At 32.5% G+C, this 14,031-nt stretch overlaps 2 protein-coding genes across 4 annotated transcripts; one reads left to right on the plus strand and one right to left on the minus strand.

Annotated features, from left to right (window-relative positions):
• The first annotated feature begins 3,690 nt into the window (after positions 1-3,690).
• LOC123227274 (iron-sulfur assembly protein IscA-like 2, mitochondrial) lies at positions 3,691-6,246 on the plus strand. 2 transcript variants are annotated; one of them, XM_044652009.1, is made up of 4 exons: positions 3,691-3,881; positions 4,001-4,131; positions 4,216-4,333; positions 5,566-6,246. In XM_044652009.1, exons 1-4 carry the CDS (start codon positions 3,750-3,752, stop codon positions 5,629-5,631), a joined length of 447 nt encoding a protein of 148 aa, XP_044507944.1. In that variant the 5' UTR covers positions 3,691-3,749; the 3' UTR covers positions 5,632-6,246. The 2 variants fall into 2 exon arrangements, with proteins under 2 accessions (XP_044507944.1, XP_044507945.1); XM_044652010.1 differs by having other exon boundaries at positions 3,692-3,881; positions 4,225-4,333.
• Positions 6,247-7,773: 1,527 nt separating this feature from the next.
• Positions 7,774-11,478, minus strand: LOC123227275 (cytochrome b-c1 complex subunit 9, mitochondrial-like). Of its 2 annotated transcripts, XR_006504455.1 has the most exons (4): positions 11,162-11,478; positions 10,974-11,021; positions 8,277-8,379; positions 7,774-8,038 (listed from the first exon to the last, which is right to left on the minus strand). XR_006504455.1 is itself a non-coding variant. In XM_044652011.1 (3 exons), exons 1-3 carry the CDS (start codon positions 11,279-11,281, stop codon positions 8,329-8,331), a joined length of 219 nt encoding a protein of 72 aa, XP_044507946.1. In that variant the 5' UTR covers positions 11,282-11,477; the 3' UTR covers positions 8,185-8,328. The 2 variants fall into 2 exon arrangements, 1 of the variants encoding a protein (XP_044507946.1); XM_044652011.1 differs by lacking the exon at positions 7,774-8,038 and having other exon boundaries at positions 8,185-8,379; positions 11,162-11,477.
• Between the last annotated feature and the right edge of the window lie 2,553 nt (positions 11,479-14,031).

Here is a 14,031-nt window from a genome sequence, read left to right on the forward strand (position 1 = left end):
AATGATAAATGATATATGAAATCAACGTGGATATTTATAACGATTACTAGTCTAAATTTTATAGATACATTAACAAGTATAATCACAAATTTAAAAAATAGTATATTACAATCACAAACATTATAATTAAAGTAACAAACACAATAACAACATTTATATCAAAATTAATAAGTACAATTACAAATGTAGTTATCTTTCATCTTTCTTTTTTCTTTCTGAACTTGATGGTATAAAACTCGGTATTGGAATAGAACTCTTGCAATTTTGTCTTGTATGTCTAGGTTTATGATATCGGCTACAAATAAGTTGTTCAACAATCTCTCTTTGCGAAGGACGTCTATTTTTATTTGCTAGACGACTCGCACGACAACGATGCATGAACGGATGGTGGATAACACTTGCCTCCTCTAGATGGATCTACTCATATTGATCTCCTAATGGATTGACAACCTCTGTGTATATTGTACAATAAAAAGCGTGTTGTAATATGGATGCACACATTGAATATAGGTGATGAGTTTCATATATCTGGCAATAGCAATGAAATGTATGTAGAAAATCTGTGATAGTTGAAATTTTCTACAGGTACATGTCCGCTCCGTAAGGTCGACTAGGGCATCATATTAGCCACTACCAAGAACCTAGTATTGTTCAGATGTTATAGGACGTACCTCCAAGTTTAAAGATTTTAGCATACATTTGACAATATTTTCTTCAACCCAAGGTGTTACTGGATTGTTACAAGTATCTACAAATCATATAAATACAAACAAATATAGTAAGTAATTAAGTATAAGTTTACATACATACATTATAACATGTTATAATATAGAATATGTATTTACTTGCATAATTTCTTATTTCATAAAACCATCGCTGTAATGTACCTCTGATGAAGTGGATGAGCATAATAATAGGTAAACTTGGAGCATGTCTGACTAGTGCATTAAACGATTCAGTGATATTGGTAGTCATTATATTGTATCTATGTCTTGAAAAATATACCTGTGTCCATCGATTGAAACCCACCTCATACAGGTATGCGGTTGCATTATGGTGTATATGGGCCAATGACTTCATTACCTCTCGAAAATCATACTTCGTGTACGCCTTGGCTACTTTCTAATACATTCATGCGACTTTTACATTCTTCTTGTACTTAGATTGCATGTTACAATAGAGTTGATGACAATAATAACCATGGTGCACCCCAAGTAATACTTTAACCATTGCAGAAAATATACTAACATGTCTATCTAAAATAATGGCTAAATGAGATATCTCACTAAAACAATCCTTCAGCTTTATTAAAAACTAACACCATGTGTCGTGGTCTTCTTTGGGATTGATGACAAAAATCAATGGGTATATCTGATTATTACCATCCAATGCGATAGTGATAAATAGTTCACCTAGATATCTACCTTTTAAGAAGGCAACGTCAATACAAATGACTAGTCGAATATGTTATTGGAATACACGGATACAACCTAATATCATGTAAAAGTATTTAAATTGTTTCGGCTCATCTGTTAGTGTATATGACATAGTTCCCGGATTAAAATGTACTAAATTATAACAATACTCTGACAGCAATATAAACAACTTTTCTAATGTGCCCAATTTCTCGCCCGCCATACTTGTGTATATGATATATCAATTTTATATTGGTTAGCGATATCCGCAATGATCTCCTTTGGTCGAGCATGATCACCTAATATAAATTTGGTCTTCAAAATTTGTCCTAAAGCTTGGGTGCTTGTTTGCTCATGTTGAGGTAATATCTAATCTCTAGAACATGTGTGATGGTTATCAAAACGACGTAATTCAAAACTATCATTTTCTTCCACCCTAACTGCCCCGTACACGCAACTTACTTCCTTCATTAACACATTTAACCACCCATCTGTGCGTGTCTGACTTATACACTGCAAACTGATATCCCTTTTGAAGAGCATCTTGATATATCGTATCAATGACATGTTGTTTACTTAAAAATAATGTACCAATTTTTGGAGTATCACTATCGCTGGACACTCTTGAGCTTCTAGAAGTAGATGGTTGGTCAGGAAAAAGAGGTAACCAATGAAATGCATCAATATAAACATTCTTACCATCAGGATTTATTTTCGGAAAACTACTTGTACCTCCAATATCTTTATTAACATGTGTCTTCTCTTCAACCTCCGATTTCTCGACTGGAATATCATGCACAACCTTTTCGTCAAATTTACTCCACTTTGGAAATTTTCTTCATTGCCATTAAAAAATTCTTCTACATGATATAATGCATCAACATGAACATAATTTATATCCACAAAATCTTCCTCTGAAAGTTCTTGTTTCGGATTGATCCCGATATTTTGAATCTCTTCTATACCAGTAGTTTGATTTTCTGGATAACGATTAGATGCACCACCTTGTAAACCCTCATCTGCTTGTTAAGTTTCATAATTATCATCATTAATTATAGTTGTTACAAAAACTAGAACACATTCTTTGAAAATGTTAGAGAGGCCGTTAAGAATCTCAACATCTTCATCATTTAAAATTTCTACTAGAATGTCGGCATCAAGATGCTTTGGTTTCATGCTTAATTGAATGTTAAATATCTTTCAATCTATATTACACTTGTTGCTTACCATTTGAATTAATTATTCGAATGTCGTGTGTTCTAAAATTTTATCCAATTTCCTATTACCTCCAACATATTTTATAACATTGTCATCCTTTTCTATCCATTTCTCTCCGTATCTAATTGAAACATATTTAGTTATTTAGATTAATCCTACAACAAAATATATATTCAACATAAATAATACGACTAAAAATACTATTTACAGATTTCTATTGCACAATTATACATATTCGATAATTCAATTGTATATTATTGACTATTAATGTACTTTGATTAATGTGATACTAATTTGTGAAAATATCGCTTTACCCTTATATTGTAAAATATCATTTTACCTGAAATATTATCTAACATATCTCTCTAACACCTTTCATTGTAAAATATCATTTTACCCTCTAATATTATTTAATTTAATCCTCTAACATCATTTATTGTAAAATATTATTTCACCCTATACTATTATAATATTTACAACATAGCCTATGTAATTTTTATTATTTCATTTTTTACACACCACTATAATTTATTAAATAAAACATCACATATAATTGTATTATTGATAAAATAATAACAATTGAAGTAATAGTAGATATAAATACCTCAATATCATGAACTTTTTTTTTCCCATTCGAAATCATGAATATGAACTTTTTTTCTCTTTCTAGAAATCTCTCTCAAATCTGTTAAAAATGAAAGAAAATATATGGTTTATATAAAAATAAAATAAGGGTAGTTTTGATATTATTATGGGACATTTTTGTTTAAACCCTAAAATTAGGTGTAATTTTGCTTATACCCTTAAAAAAAAGGTAATTTAATTAAGAAGGGTATTTTTGGTATTTTATAGGATATTTGAGATATTTTCTTTAAGTCCTTTAATATATGGATATTTTCATTTAAACCCCTAAATTTAGAGTAAATTTTTTATTACAAAAAAAAAAAGATAATTATTTTAATTTCCCTAAAAAAAAAGTCATTATATGTGTACAAAAATTTAAAATAATTAATATCCCAGACTAAGCTGTTCCCTGATCACTTTTAAGGACACAGCCCCCTCTCCCAGAAAAAAGGGCAAAAAAAAAAAAAAAAAAAAAAAAGCCACGAGAACGATATGTCGTCTAGATCCTTGTATCAACGGCTAACCCCATACTTTACGTCTCGAATTCGGCAAAGCCACCGGCTTCTCAGCTCCAATCAACCTCCTTCTTTTGATGATATTCACATGACTGATAGTTGCATCAAAGTATCTTTTTATAGCTTTTTTCTGAGTTTTTTAGTTTTCAATTTCTTTTCATTTCGCGTGATTCAATTATTTGATTTCTAATTATCTATCTCTTCTAATCTTGAATGTGTTATTGGCAGAGAATGAAAGAATTACAAGCCACTGAAACATCTAAAGAGGAATTAATGCTTCGGTTGGGTGTAGAAACTGGTGGATGTTCTGGCTTCCAGTATGTTTTTGATTTGGATCACAAAACCAATCCAGATGACAGGTTTTTTCCTTGCCATTTTTTATTTTTATTTTTTTTTTATACTGGGTTCTAGTTTCTGATGCTTCCCTTGTTTTCTTGTTTAAGTAATTGCAGAGTTTTTGAGAGGGAAGGGATTAAATTGGTTGTTGATAATATTTCATATGATTTCTTAAGAGGGGCAACCATTGATTACGTTGAGGAGCTGATTCGTTCTGCATTTGTGGTAAGGCTCTTTCACCCTGAAGTGTTTGTACAACATATTTAGCTGTTTGTATTGCCTTAAATATGTGTAATCCCTACTTTAGCTGAAAATGTTTTAGTCGGCAAACTAATTAGTATGATTATTGTGATATATTGTAGAAAAATCTTTTATTTGCTTACCTTAGGAAAGGAGAACTTGGATCCTCTGGTAAACTATATGTAAACTCAATATTTGGCGATATTGTAATGTCGTAAAATCTTGAATATTGACACTGTTTATTTGGGAGGCATTACCTGAGCATTGCCTCACCTAAACTTTAATCTCCCACAGTCTATTTGAGGTTCAAATACTGATAATAAGCTTGTCTACTATATACTGTTTATTTAGGTGTTGCTCTATTGTGAAGATGTCATTGCTTGGGATCTAGAGGGGCATCAAAATTATGTTAAAAAGTTTATTGGATTTGGAAATGAATATTGAATGTTTACTAGTTGAGCATGATGCTTGTGCAGATCTACCACTAGAGGATTTCTAACTATCAAATTCTGTCTGACCAACACCTTTGCAGTTTTTCGCTAATTACTATATATAACATATCTAAATGTGCGAACTGATTATCAATTATATCTATGTGCACTGCTTTTTCTGTAAAAGATTTGTTTCCATTCATATAAAAAATTTAAACTTCTCAGACACTATTGAGACAGAGAGATCTTCTCCAGTTCAATTGATCAGCTTTTAAAATAGAAGATCTCTTCGGAATTGGAACTCGACCATTTTTTAATCAATTTGATGATTAATTGATTGAACTAAGCCACAAACATATGATGGTAGATATTAATAACAAAATCTGTGTGTTTGGATACAGAATGTACACCTCTATCCTGTGCTTTATGAGTTTTGAATATCAACCATTTGTGCACTTCATTGGATAAAGGTTCTGGTGAAATTAAATGTCTTGTTCCTAGCTTCACTGCATGTTTAGGAACAAATCATCTCTTGGAAATTGGAAACTGACCATTGGCAAGCTGGAATTGTTTTATTAGTGCCTAAATTTAGATAGTCAATGCTGTAGCTAGGTGAGATGCAGAGTCCATTTTTCCTATATAAACTTATGGTACTTCTAGCTATGGTGTGCTGCACCTTGAGTGATCAACTTTATGTCCTATTTATTTGTTGTCAGGTTTTTGTTTTTGATCTCTCGAAATGTATCATTCTTTGGAGGTTATGTAACTAGTGATGATGCCTTGCAGGTGAGTACAAATCCAAGTGCAGTGGGTGGATGCAGTTGTAAAAGTTCATTTATGGTGAAACAGTAGTTTTCTTCAGTCCATAATTTGTTCAATCCCTAACTTTTACTCCCATAATGGGCCAACAGGTCATTTAGTTTTTTCCCTATTGATATCTGGATCGAATTTTATACTTGATTCCTAAATATTTAGATAAATCCGAGTATTTTTTACCTTTTCTTTGTTAAATGGACTAGTATTTTTTGTATGATATTGCTCATCTATTGGAGAAGAAGCTGCTGAATCTATCAATAAGATAGTTTTCGTTCAGTCACATTCCATCTACATATGGTGATAGTGAATCAGCATTTGCCAATAGAACTGTTATTCCGAATTGCAATTTATGCTGTTGACCGGCCTATGGAAATATGCGTAACAGGAGACAGATTGATTCTGATATTTACAAAAGTCCGAAGACAATGGACAGGACAACTCAATGTTTTCCCAGCTACTGTACTGTTGCCATGGTTTTTTCACACTGTAAAACCATATCTGGATGTCCTAATGTTTCATCAATAAGTAGCACAATAGTGCCTGCACCAAACTCTATTCATTTAGCTTGCTAACTGATACTTGTGTAATGGCCATTTCTGTATGGGGGAATTAAAGAACTTGCATAAATGAATAGCTGATATTTGAATGAGAGTTGTAGAGTATGTTGTTTCATGAATGGCTTTTATTTAAACGTGAAATTGAAGAGTATGTACTATTTCTGAATCTGTCTCTGTAAAGGCATGATCAATTTTGATATGCTATGAAGATTGTTTGATTGACTTTTGCCATTTGATATTGGTCTTTCTGCTGTAATTATTAGAGCAATTAATCTGGGTGGTATGGGATAGTTAATATGCACAAAGCTAAAAACGCACTACAAATTCCGCATTGTTTTAGCTTAGTTTTCTCAAGAACCTGCATTCTTCGTGGAACTCGTTTCTAGCAAATAGGTATTTGCATTTTCACCATGTTGTTGGCTTATCTTCCCCTAGTTCCCTCAGGTGATTTGATTTTCTCTTCATTTGTTTCACTTGATTCATTAGTATGTTTCAGTAATCTTACTGACCTTATATATTGAACTGGAGGGATTGCATGAAGATGCCAAAGTCAGAGGAGTGAATTTAGGAGGGTGGTTATGTAAGGTTGCATAAAGTCTTAGATTTCTGTTTTTTTTTTTTTTTTAATGGCTTTCCCTTTTTCCCAAATGGGGATATGCTCGAGGCAAACTTCAGATTTTAAAGATTTTGTGATATCGTACTGGGGGACCTTATTTTTTAATGAATTTTGGAGCCAAATAATTTCGTTTTAGCAGAATAGAGCATGGAACGTAGGTCCAATTTTAAGCACTTGATGTTATAACTTTTGTGGTATATCTATTATTTGGGTGATCTGGATTTGTTAGTTTCTTCCAGCATGTAAAATTGTTGTTGGACCTACAACATTTTGTTCTAGTTTTTTTGACATTTTAGCGTCTTCTTGTATATGGATATGCTGCCATTCAGTTCTATTCAGTAGATGAATCTAGATGGGTAGGGTTATGTGTAGTTCCCTTTAAACTGTAAAATCGAATTGAATTATTCAAAAATTATAGTTTCGTTTATAAAACAATTTGGTTTAAATTGTTAAATTAAAAAAAAAAACAGTTTATAATCTAGGTTATGAATTAAACAATTTTCAAACCAAACTAAACTGAAGATAAAACCAAATTTAACCATAATTTTCAATTAACAATTTGGTGTGTAATTTGTTTTACATATTTATTTTATCATTTTCTTTTAAAAATTTATTATTGATATATTTCATATATATTTTACATGTTTATTCCATATTTTACAAATCTATAATTCAATTATTATTTATTAAATATTTAATAAATTTAAATCATAATTTAAACTATATTTTTTAATTTAATTTAATTTAAAAACTAAAATAACTTAGTTTGAGTTGGAATTCCCAAAACCATTTTTCTCCGCTTGAAAGTTTTTCAATCTGTATTAAATCAGACCATGTACACACCTACGGATGGGGTTGGGACACTGCTATCCAGCAATGGAATAAATGAAATGAATTTAAAAAAATAATAATAATAAAAAAGATTTTTAAGAATGAAATATATCTGAAAGTGGGACCATATCACATCCTGGATTTCAGGAGTTGATCCTATGAAACAGAATCGCATGCCGGTTTGTAAATACATCATTAACTTGAATATATTAACAGTTTATTCCAAGGAACAAGAAAAACATCATTTGGTTTCACAAATTTCTGAGGTCTTGGGCAATGAATCTGTCAAAGCACTGCCCAGTTTCCACAAACATTAAAAATGTCTTTTAGATCCCAACACATTGTTACACTGAATTATCACCCGACACACTTGTGAGTCAAGAAAGGCTAACACCATACTAGAAAGCAAGTCTTGGTGAAGATGAGCAAGAGTTCGAACCTGAAAGTGAGGTTTAAAATTCATTCATGATTCTTCATAGATCATTCAGTTGAATCATTCCATTTGGGTCATATGCTTTTATCTTGATTTTCTCATTATATATTTCCAAAGTAATTACTTTTAAGTATAACAAAAAAACAAAAGGCTAGAGAAACAAACATATATAACATGATTAAATTCAGAACAAGATAATTTTTCCAGGCAACAAAAAACTGCTACATGATCTGCAGATGCTTACTCTAAATTTTTAAATGGAACTTCAATATGGCAAGGAATAGGAGTTCACTAATCTATTCTTCAGCTTGCCTTTGCCCCAGAACAGGAATGTCTTCATACCGTTTCTGCAGTACAAAATTAAATTTTGATTAAGTCAGATGGTGGCAATAGCAAAAGCCCAGGCCATAATTTGATCTCATGTCACTCACTCAATTTAACCACATCTGTTAATCAATTAAGCATCCAGAGATTAAAAAAATTGGTATTATAATAATTATGACATCAAGTAGTGTTCTACTTGATATTTTTTAGGCATGCCAAATAGAACTCATAAAAAACTTCCATACAGAATGTTCAAGATAATGAAAATGACAAGTACAAGAAATAAGCGACAGAAAAAAGTGGCTTCCTGTTATGACTACTAACCAAAATAGAAATAATGCGTCTAAAATAGGTACACACCAAACTGGATTACACTTCAAAAGTAAACTTTGTTTTACTCATTCAAGGCCTATACAGTAGCAATGTTCGTGGTGACTACACCTGAAATACATCTTCAAACAATTAACACTATTTACAAAATTATAACAAGAGACAGTATGCTCTGAATTCAAGCCAAGTTGTCTCGAGCTAAATTGCCAACTCGGCTCGATCGAACTTAAAACAAACTAATAGGAGCCAAGCTCAAGCTTCAAGTCTGTGACGGCTCGAGCTATAGGTTGTTCAACTCGTAAGGCTCATAAGCCACTCACAAATGCAAGTAAAATGACGGCATTTTATAAAATTAAAAAAGATGCCGTTTTGATCTGTAATTTACATTATGTTGGCATAGGAAAACGATGTCAGTTTTGTTTTGTAACTTAGATTCAAAATAACATTGTTTTGTTATAAGTTCAGCAATTGCAGTTTTCTTCTTCAATTCTAGTTCGATGATTTCTCTTTGCCAGTAATGTAAACACTAACTCCATAATCTCTCATAATCACTTGCTCTCCCAAGGCAAAACAACTTGCATCATCATCCAGATTCGAAATTTGTTTGTTTTTTTTTTTTCCCAACTCATCATCGTTGGTAAGATATTCAATGTCCTGTAAACCTTTTTGTTGTTATACTGGATTGCCAGGATGCCTTATTTTCAAAAGTTGTTATGTTTGGCCGTAATATTGTGTTTGTGGCTTGCCTAAGGTTTCTTTTGTGAAAAATGTTGATGAATGGAGACTTGGTAAATGTAGTGTATGGGGTGGAACTTGGCGCTTAAACTCTATTGCAATGATTAGAGGGTACGTCCTTCAAAAACCTATATGGACTATTTGTTGGAGCTCGAAAGTTGATGTATTGATTTAATATTAGAAGTAAAGAATTTGTATATACATTTTCTTATTGAATTAGTTATGACAGTTTTTTTCCTAAGTGTAATATTTACTTGGATTTTGATCGTGTTATTTTGAATGTTTTTGTTGCATTATATTTAATTTGTGTAGTGAATTTGTTGTTTTCAGTTTACTGTGAGGTGGTCTATACAACCCACGCTATAATTTGTGAAGAATCTCATCCTTATACACGGATGATTTATGATGGACATTTTATGTCTCTGACTTAGCTAATTATTGGATTTTTTTCTCTTTTTAGATAAAATTAAACAACCAATTCTTTTGTGACTGTTAATGTATCTTGAGCCCATTGAAATAAAGATTATCCACTAGTTAAAAAAATTGATTGTGACCTACCTCGTCAAATTGCAAGGGTTAAAATTGAAAAACACCATCAAAACATACATATACATAAAGTAATTTTTTGTATAGATGTATAGCATTATAAATGGCAATTGAAAACAGACAGAAACTGAACTCATGACTCGAGACATATTGGTTATAAAATAAACTAGTACCACAAGCAATATTCTTAAAACTTGGATTGCAAAGTGTCAATGGATGTATCTGAAAGGTTATACTTAGCCAATCAATAGATAAATACCCAAAGCATGGAAAGCCTCATAGAAAATACTCATCAGGAAACGCAATTAACATGGTCATAATCAAATGACATCATTTAGCCCATAAAATACAAAAACAGCCACTATTACCCAAAAGAAGCCAATGATAATAAACTTTCACCCTCTATTGCTTAAATTATGGACACAATAGATAAATTACATTTGACATTGTAATCCATCACTAAAATGAACCTAGCTAGTAAATTCCTATTTGAAATCATACCTATGCCACTTTTATATTTCACAGTCTCCCTTGTTTAAATTAGTGCGCCTTTTATGCCCCTTAAGTTGTAGGGAGATGTTGGACTCACAAATTTTAAATTAAAGCTAAATAAGCAATTACACGTGCAACTCTCTCTTCCTCTCTCCCTCCATCTAAGATGGTTGTTAACTAAATATAATTCAAAGCCTCAAATACAGAGGTACTAACTTAGATTGAGACAGCTTGGTCTAAAAAATGAAATGCGGTTATAAGGAAACTGCACTGGGAGTCAGATTTCAGCCCCACATCAACAACTAATGACAATTTATATTTAAACACTTCACAGCTAGAAAAAGGGTGCATGAAACTTAGAAAATAGAATATCAATATGGAGTATACACCAATGTATGCAATTTTCTGAAAATATAAACCTTACCTCACACATGCTACAACAGCAGATGTAATTAACGGGCATAAACACATGCAATGCAATGCAGAATAAACAATTAGAAAAACAATCTATTACCCCAACATTATTGTACTCCCAGATCTTACGAACACCATAATCCACAGCCTGCACCCAATAAAAAAATTATTAGTCTTCAGATCAAAACATACGAGAAAACCCTAATATATATTGTGCTCCTTTATCGACCAATTAATCAAAAATAAGTCGAAAAAAAGATACAAATTTTTTTTAAAAAAAAATTATACCCTTTCCCCGGCAAAAGCACCGGCGATGATAAAAGTAACGTAGATAGAGTTACGGCGCATGATAACTCTGTAGAGACCTTCGAAAAGGCGTCCTCGACTTCCTTTCCTTGTATTATCCATGGCAATTCAAGTCGTCGTTTCTGCAATCGATCTGTAGTTAGGGTTTCCGAAGTTACCTTGATCGGGCAGGAGACGTCAATTAAAGAGATGGTTACTGGCCACTTGCATAATTTGTGGGACCCTATGGCGGGCTTTGGTATTTCTAGGCGTAGATAGAGGAGATGTCGGGCGTACCTACTTTGTACGGTCCGTTGTAGACTTGGCCACGGAACTGGTCGTTTAAAAAAATAAGAACTCTGAGTTCGAATTGTTACAAGACGGTTTATAATCGATTTAAAATTGACGATTTTGGTTCATAGTCCTAATTTGAAACCGATATTAAACCGTCAATTTTAGTACATGAGTTTAATTTATTTTTTAATTAATAATTATAATAATTAAAAATAAAGAAATAAAAAAAACTTGGACTTAATTTTTCAATTAAGTTTTTTACGTATTCTCTTGGGGTTTAGAAAAATCAGAGTCTGCGTAGTTCTTTTTACCTTCACTTATCCAATAGCTGACGGTACCCGCTTATCTTATCATTCACCTTTACTATTTTGCCTATTGGCTTCCGTCATTGAACTATCTATTGGATACGAGTCCACTCATGATGGATCGCTCCGATCTGATTTTTTTAACTACTAAAGGGCAGTTATTGGAGGTTAATGATTGGCAATTAGACTCTCATTTAAAGTCCTAACTGCCTCCCCAAAATAAGATACGCCATTTTTATCAAAAAAAATGGATTCCCTCCTCTCTTTTGCTAAAACCAAAAATGCATAGTAAACTTGTCTCCCAAAACGGAAATCAGTATGTAGAGAAATAGTGTCATGAAAATAGACTAACGTCAACACCTCACGCAGTATTCGAAGAAGCTTCATCGAAAATTACTTTAGGTACATAAATCCTTATTTACAAAATTCATAAAATTTGACCCTGACATGTTTAATTATTTTCAACATTGGTATCAAAGCCTAGAATACGTATTTACTATGTTTTTTGTGAATCGTATTGCGTATATTGTGCAAATTAGAATTTTTATATTGATTTTTGTTTTAAAAATTCATTTTTTGGCACGAATTTAATTTGACCAAAATTGCATGAAATTGGTGTTGAGAAGCATGTTGGATGAATAAGTGAAATGATATTACATGTTTTAAATTGAAAAACGACTCGAATTAACACCGGAATAAATGAAAATTGATCCAAAACCGAGATCCAATGCGTGTTTTTCCTCTTCGTCATTTTGACGGATTCCGGCACCAATGGCGTTGGAACTTGGAACAATCAAATTCGTCATCAACTGAGCTATAAAAGCCCTATGGTGTGTCATCGGAAGTCAGCTAATTGATCGAATAGAAATCTAGGGTTTACGTGTAAAACAGGTCAAAATCGGGTTGAAAAAACTCGATTACCTGATCCAGTGGTCAACGAGTCAACCCGTTGAGTCAATCAGGTTCAATCGGAATCGGTCAATGACCTATCGGGTCAGTTGATCGATCAACGATCAAATTATTGACCGTAGCGTGTGAGCGCGTGGAAGGGCATGACAACTTGCATTCGACACGTGGCGGCACGTGCCACTCAATCTCCGCGTGTGCAAGCGTGTGACGGTGCGTTTGACTTATTCCGAGTGGGTGAATGCACGTGCAGGGTTATTTATGGCACGTGCGACGTTGTCTAGGTGCGTGAAAGAGTGTATGAGCTTATTTTGGCTCGTTTTAGCACGTGAAACTTGTTTTCTGGTCCTTGGAAGTTGTGTAGTATTCGGATCTGTATATGAGATAAGTTCTATGGGTCTTACGGTGCATAATGACATGTAATATTTTATTTTGACTCCCGAAAACACATATTGGTGTTTTGAAATACATGTTTTTACTTCATGCAAGTTTGTTGACTAGGGACCATCACATTGCATGTTGAAACTATCGATACTTTGTTGAATTCTCTTGATTGGAAAAGAGATAATATTCATGCATGAATATGAGCCATGTAATCAATGATCTTATTCGGGATAAGAATTTGAAACTTTTTGGGGCTGAGTGGATTCATTACAGTTTGCTATAGAGCGACGCTTAGTCATATACGAGAGAATATTCATTATTTTAACATTATTCCCAAGTTAACGTAATGCGAAGTATTTGACCTAAGGCAAATGTAATAGAGATTTTATCATGGATAAAGTGACTCAAAAATCAATATGGTTTGATGAAATAGTCGTAGTCAAAATAGATGATGCATTCGTTGTATTATATATATTTGTTAAATGTGAGAATTCTAATATTAGTAGAATATAATGAAATTCTCATCTAGAATTAATATTGGCGCAATTAGATTAAAGTTTAAGATGTCAAGCATTTGTGTAATGGAAGATAATTGAGAACATAGTGAACTTTCTATTCTGTGTCTTATGTGAGATATTTTAAATTTTAATATGAAGTTACGATAATTGATGTGTATTTGATAGCATTATATCTAATACATAGTCTCTGTGATCTAGTTAACCATAAGATTCTAGCAAATGATGGCTGATTTGAATAAGAATGATACTGAATAAAGAGAATTTCAATATGTGACATTTAACATGCACAATATCCTAGATGAGTAAAAGGCTTTAGAGGTCGTAGATCAGGTTAAGATAGAGTCGTGGGTGACTGAGGGATTGAATCCCAAATAAGTGTCTTACACAAACTAGATGTGGTCGCGCATCATGCATGTAAGAAGTAAGGCTCATTTAGTGTGATATCTTGATCAGTTTCATGAATAAC

Source organism: Mangifera indica, chromosome 10 (assembly GCF_011075055.1).
Source record: "Mangifera indica cultivar Alphonso chromosome 10, CATAS_Mindica_2.1, whole genome shotgun sequence".
Lineage (NCBI taxonomy): Eukaryota > Viridiplantae > Streptophyta > Magnoliopsida > Sapindales > Anacardiaceae > Mangifera > Mangifera indica.

Excerpts from the sequence above, each read along its gene's own strand:
- LOC123227275 (XM_044652011.1), bottom strand. The coding sequence starts at position 11,281 with ATGGATAATACAAGGAAAGGAAGTCGAGGACGCCTTTTCGAAGGTCTC. Across the intron at positions 11,022-11,161 it reads GTGCTTTTGCCGGGGAAAGG|GCTGTGGATTATGGTGTTCG; the intron begins GTATAATTTTTT and ends TATTGGGTGCAG. Across the intron at positions 8,380-10,973 it reads GGGAGTACAATAATGTTGGG|AAACGGTATGAAGACATTCC; the intron begins GTAATAGATTGT and ends TTTGTACTGCAG.
- LOC123227274 (XM_044652009.1), top strand. The coding sequence starts at position 3,750 with ATGTCGTCTAGATCCTTGTATCAACGGCTAACCCCATACTTTACGTCT. Across the intron at positions 3,882-4,000 it reads TGACTGATAGTTGCATCAAA|AGAATGAAAGAATTACAAGC; the intron begins GTATCTTTTTAT and ends TGTTATTGGCAG. Across the intron at positions 4,132-4,215 it reads AAAACCAATCCAGATGACAG|TAATTGCAGAGTTTTTGAGA; the intron begins GTTTTTTCCTTG and ends TTCTTGTTTAAG.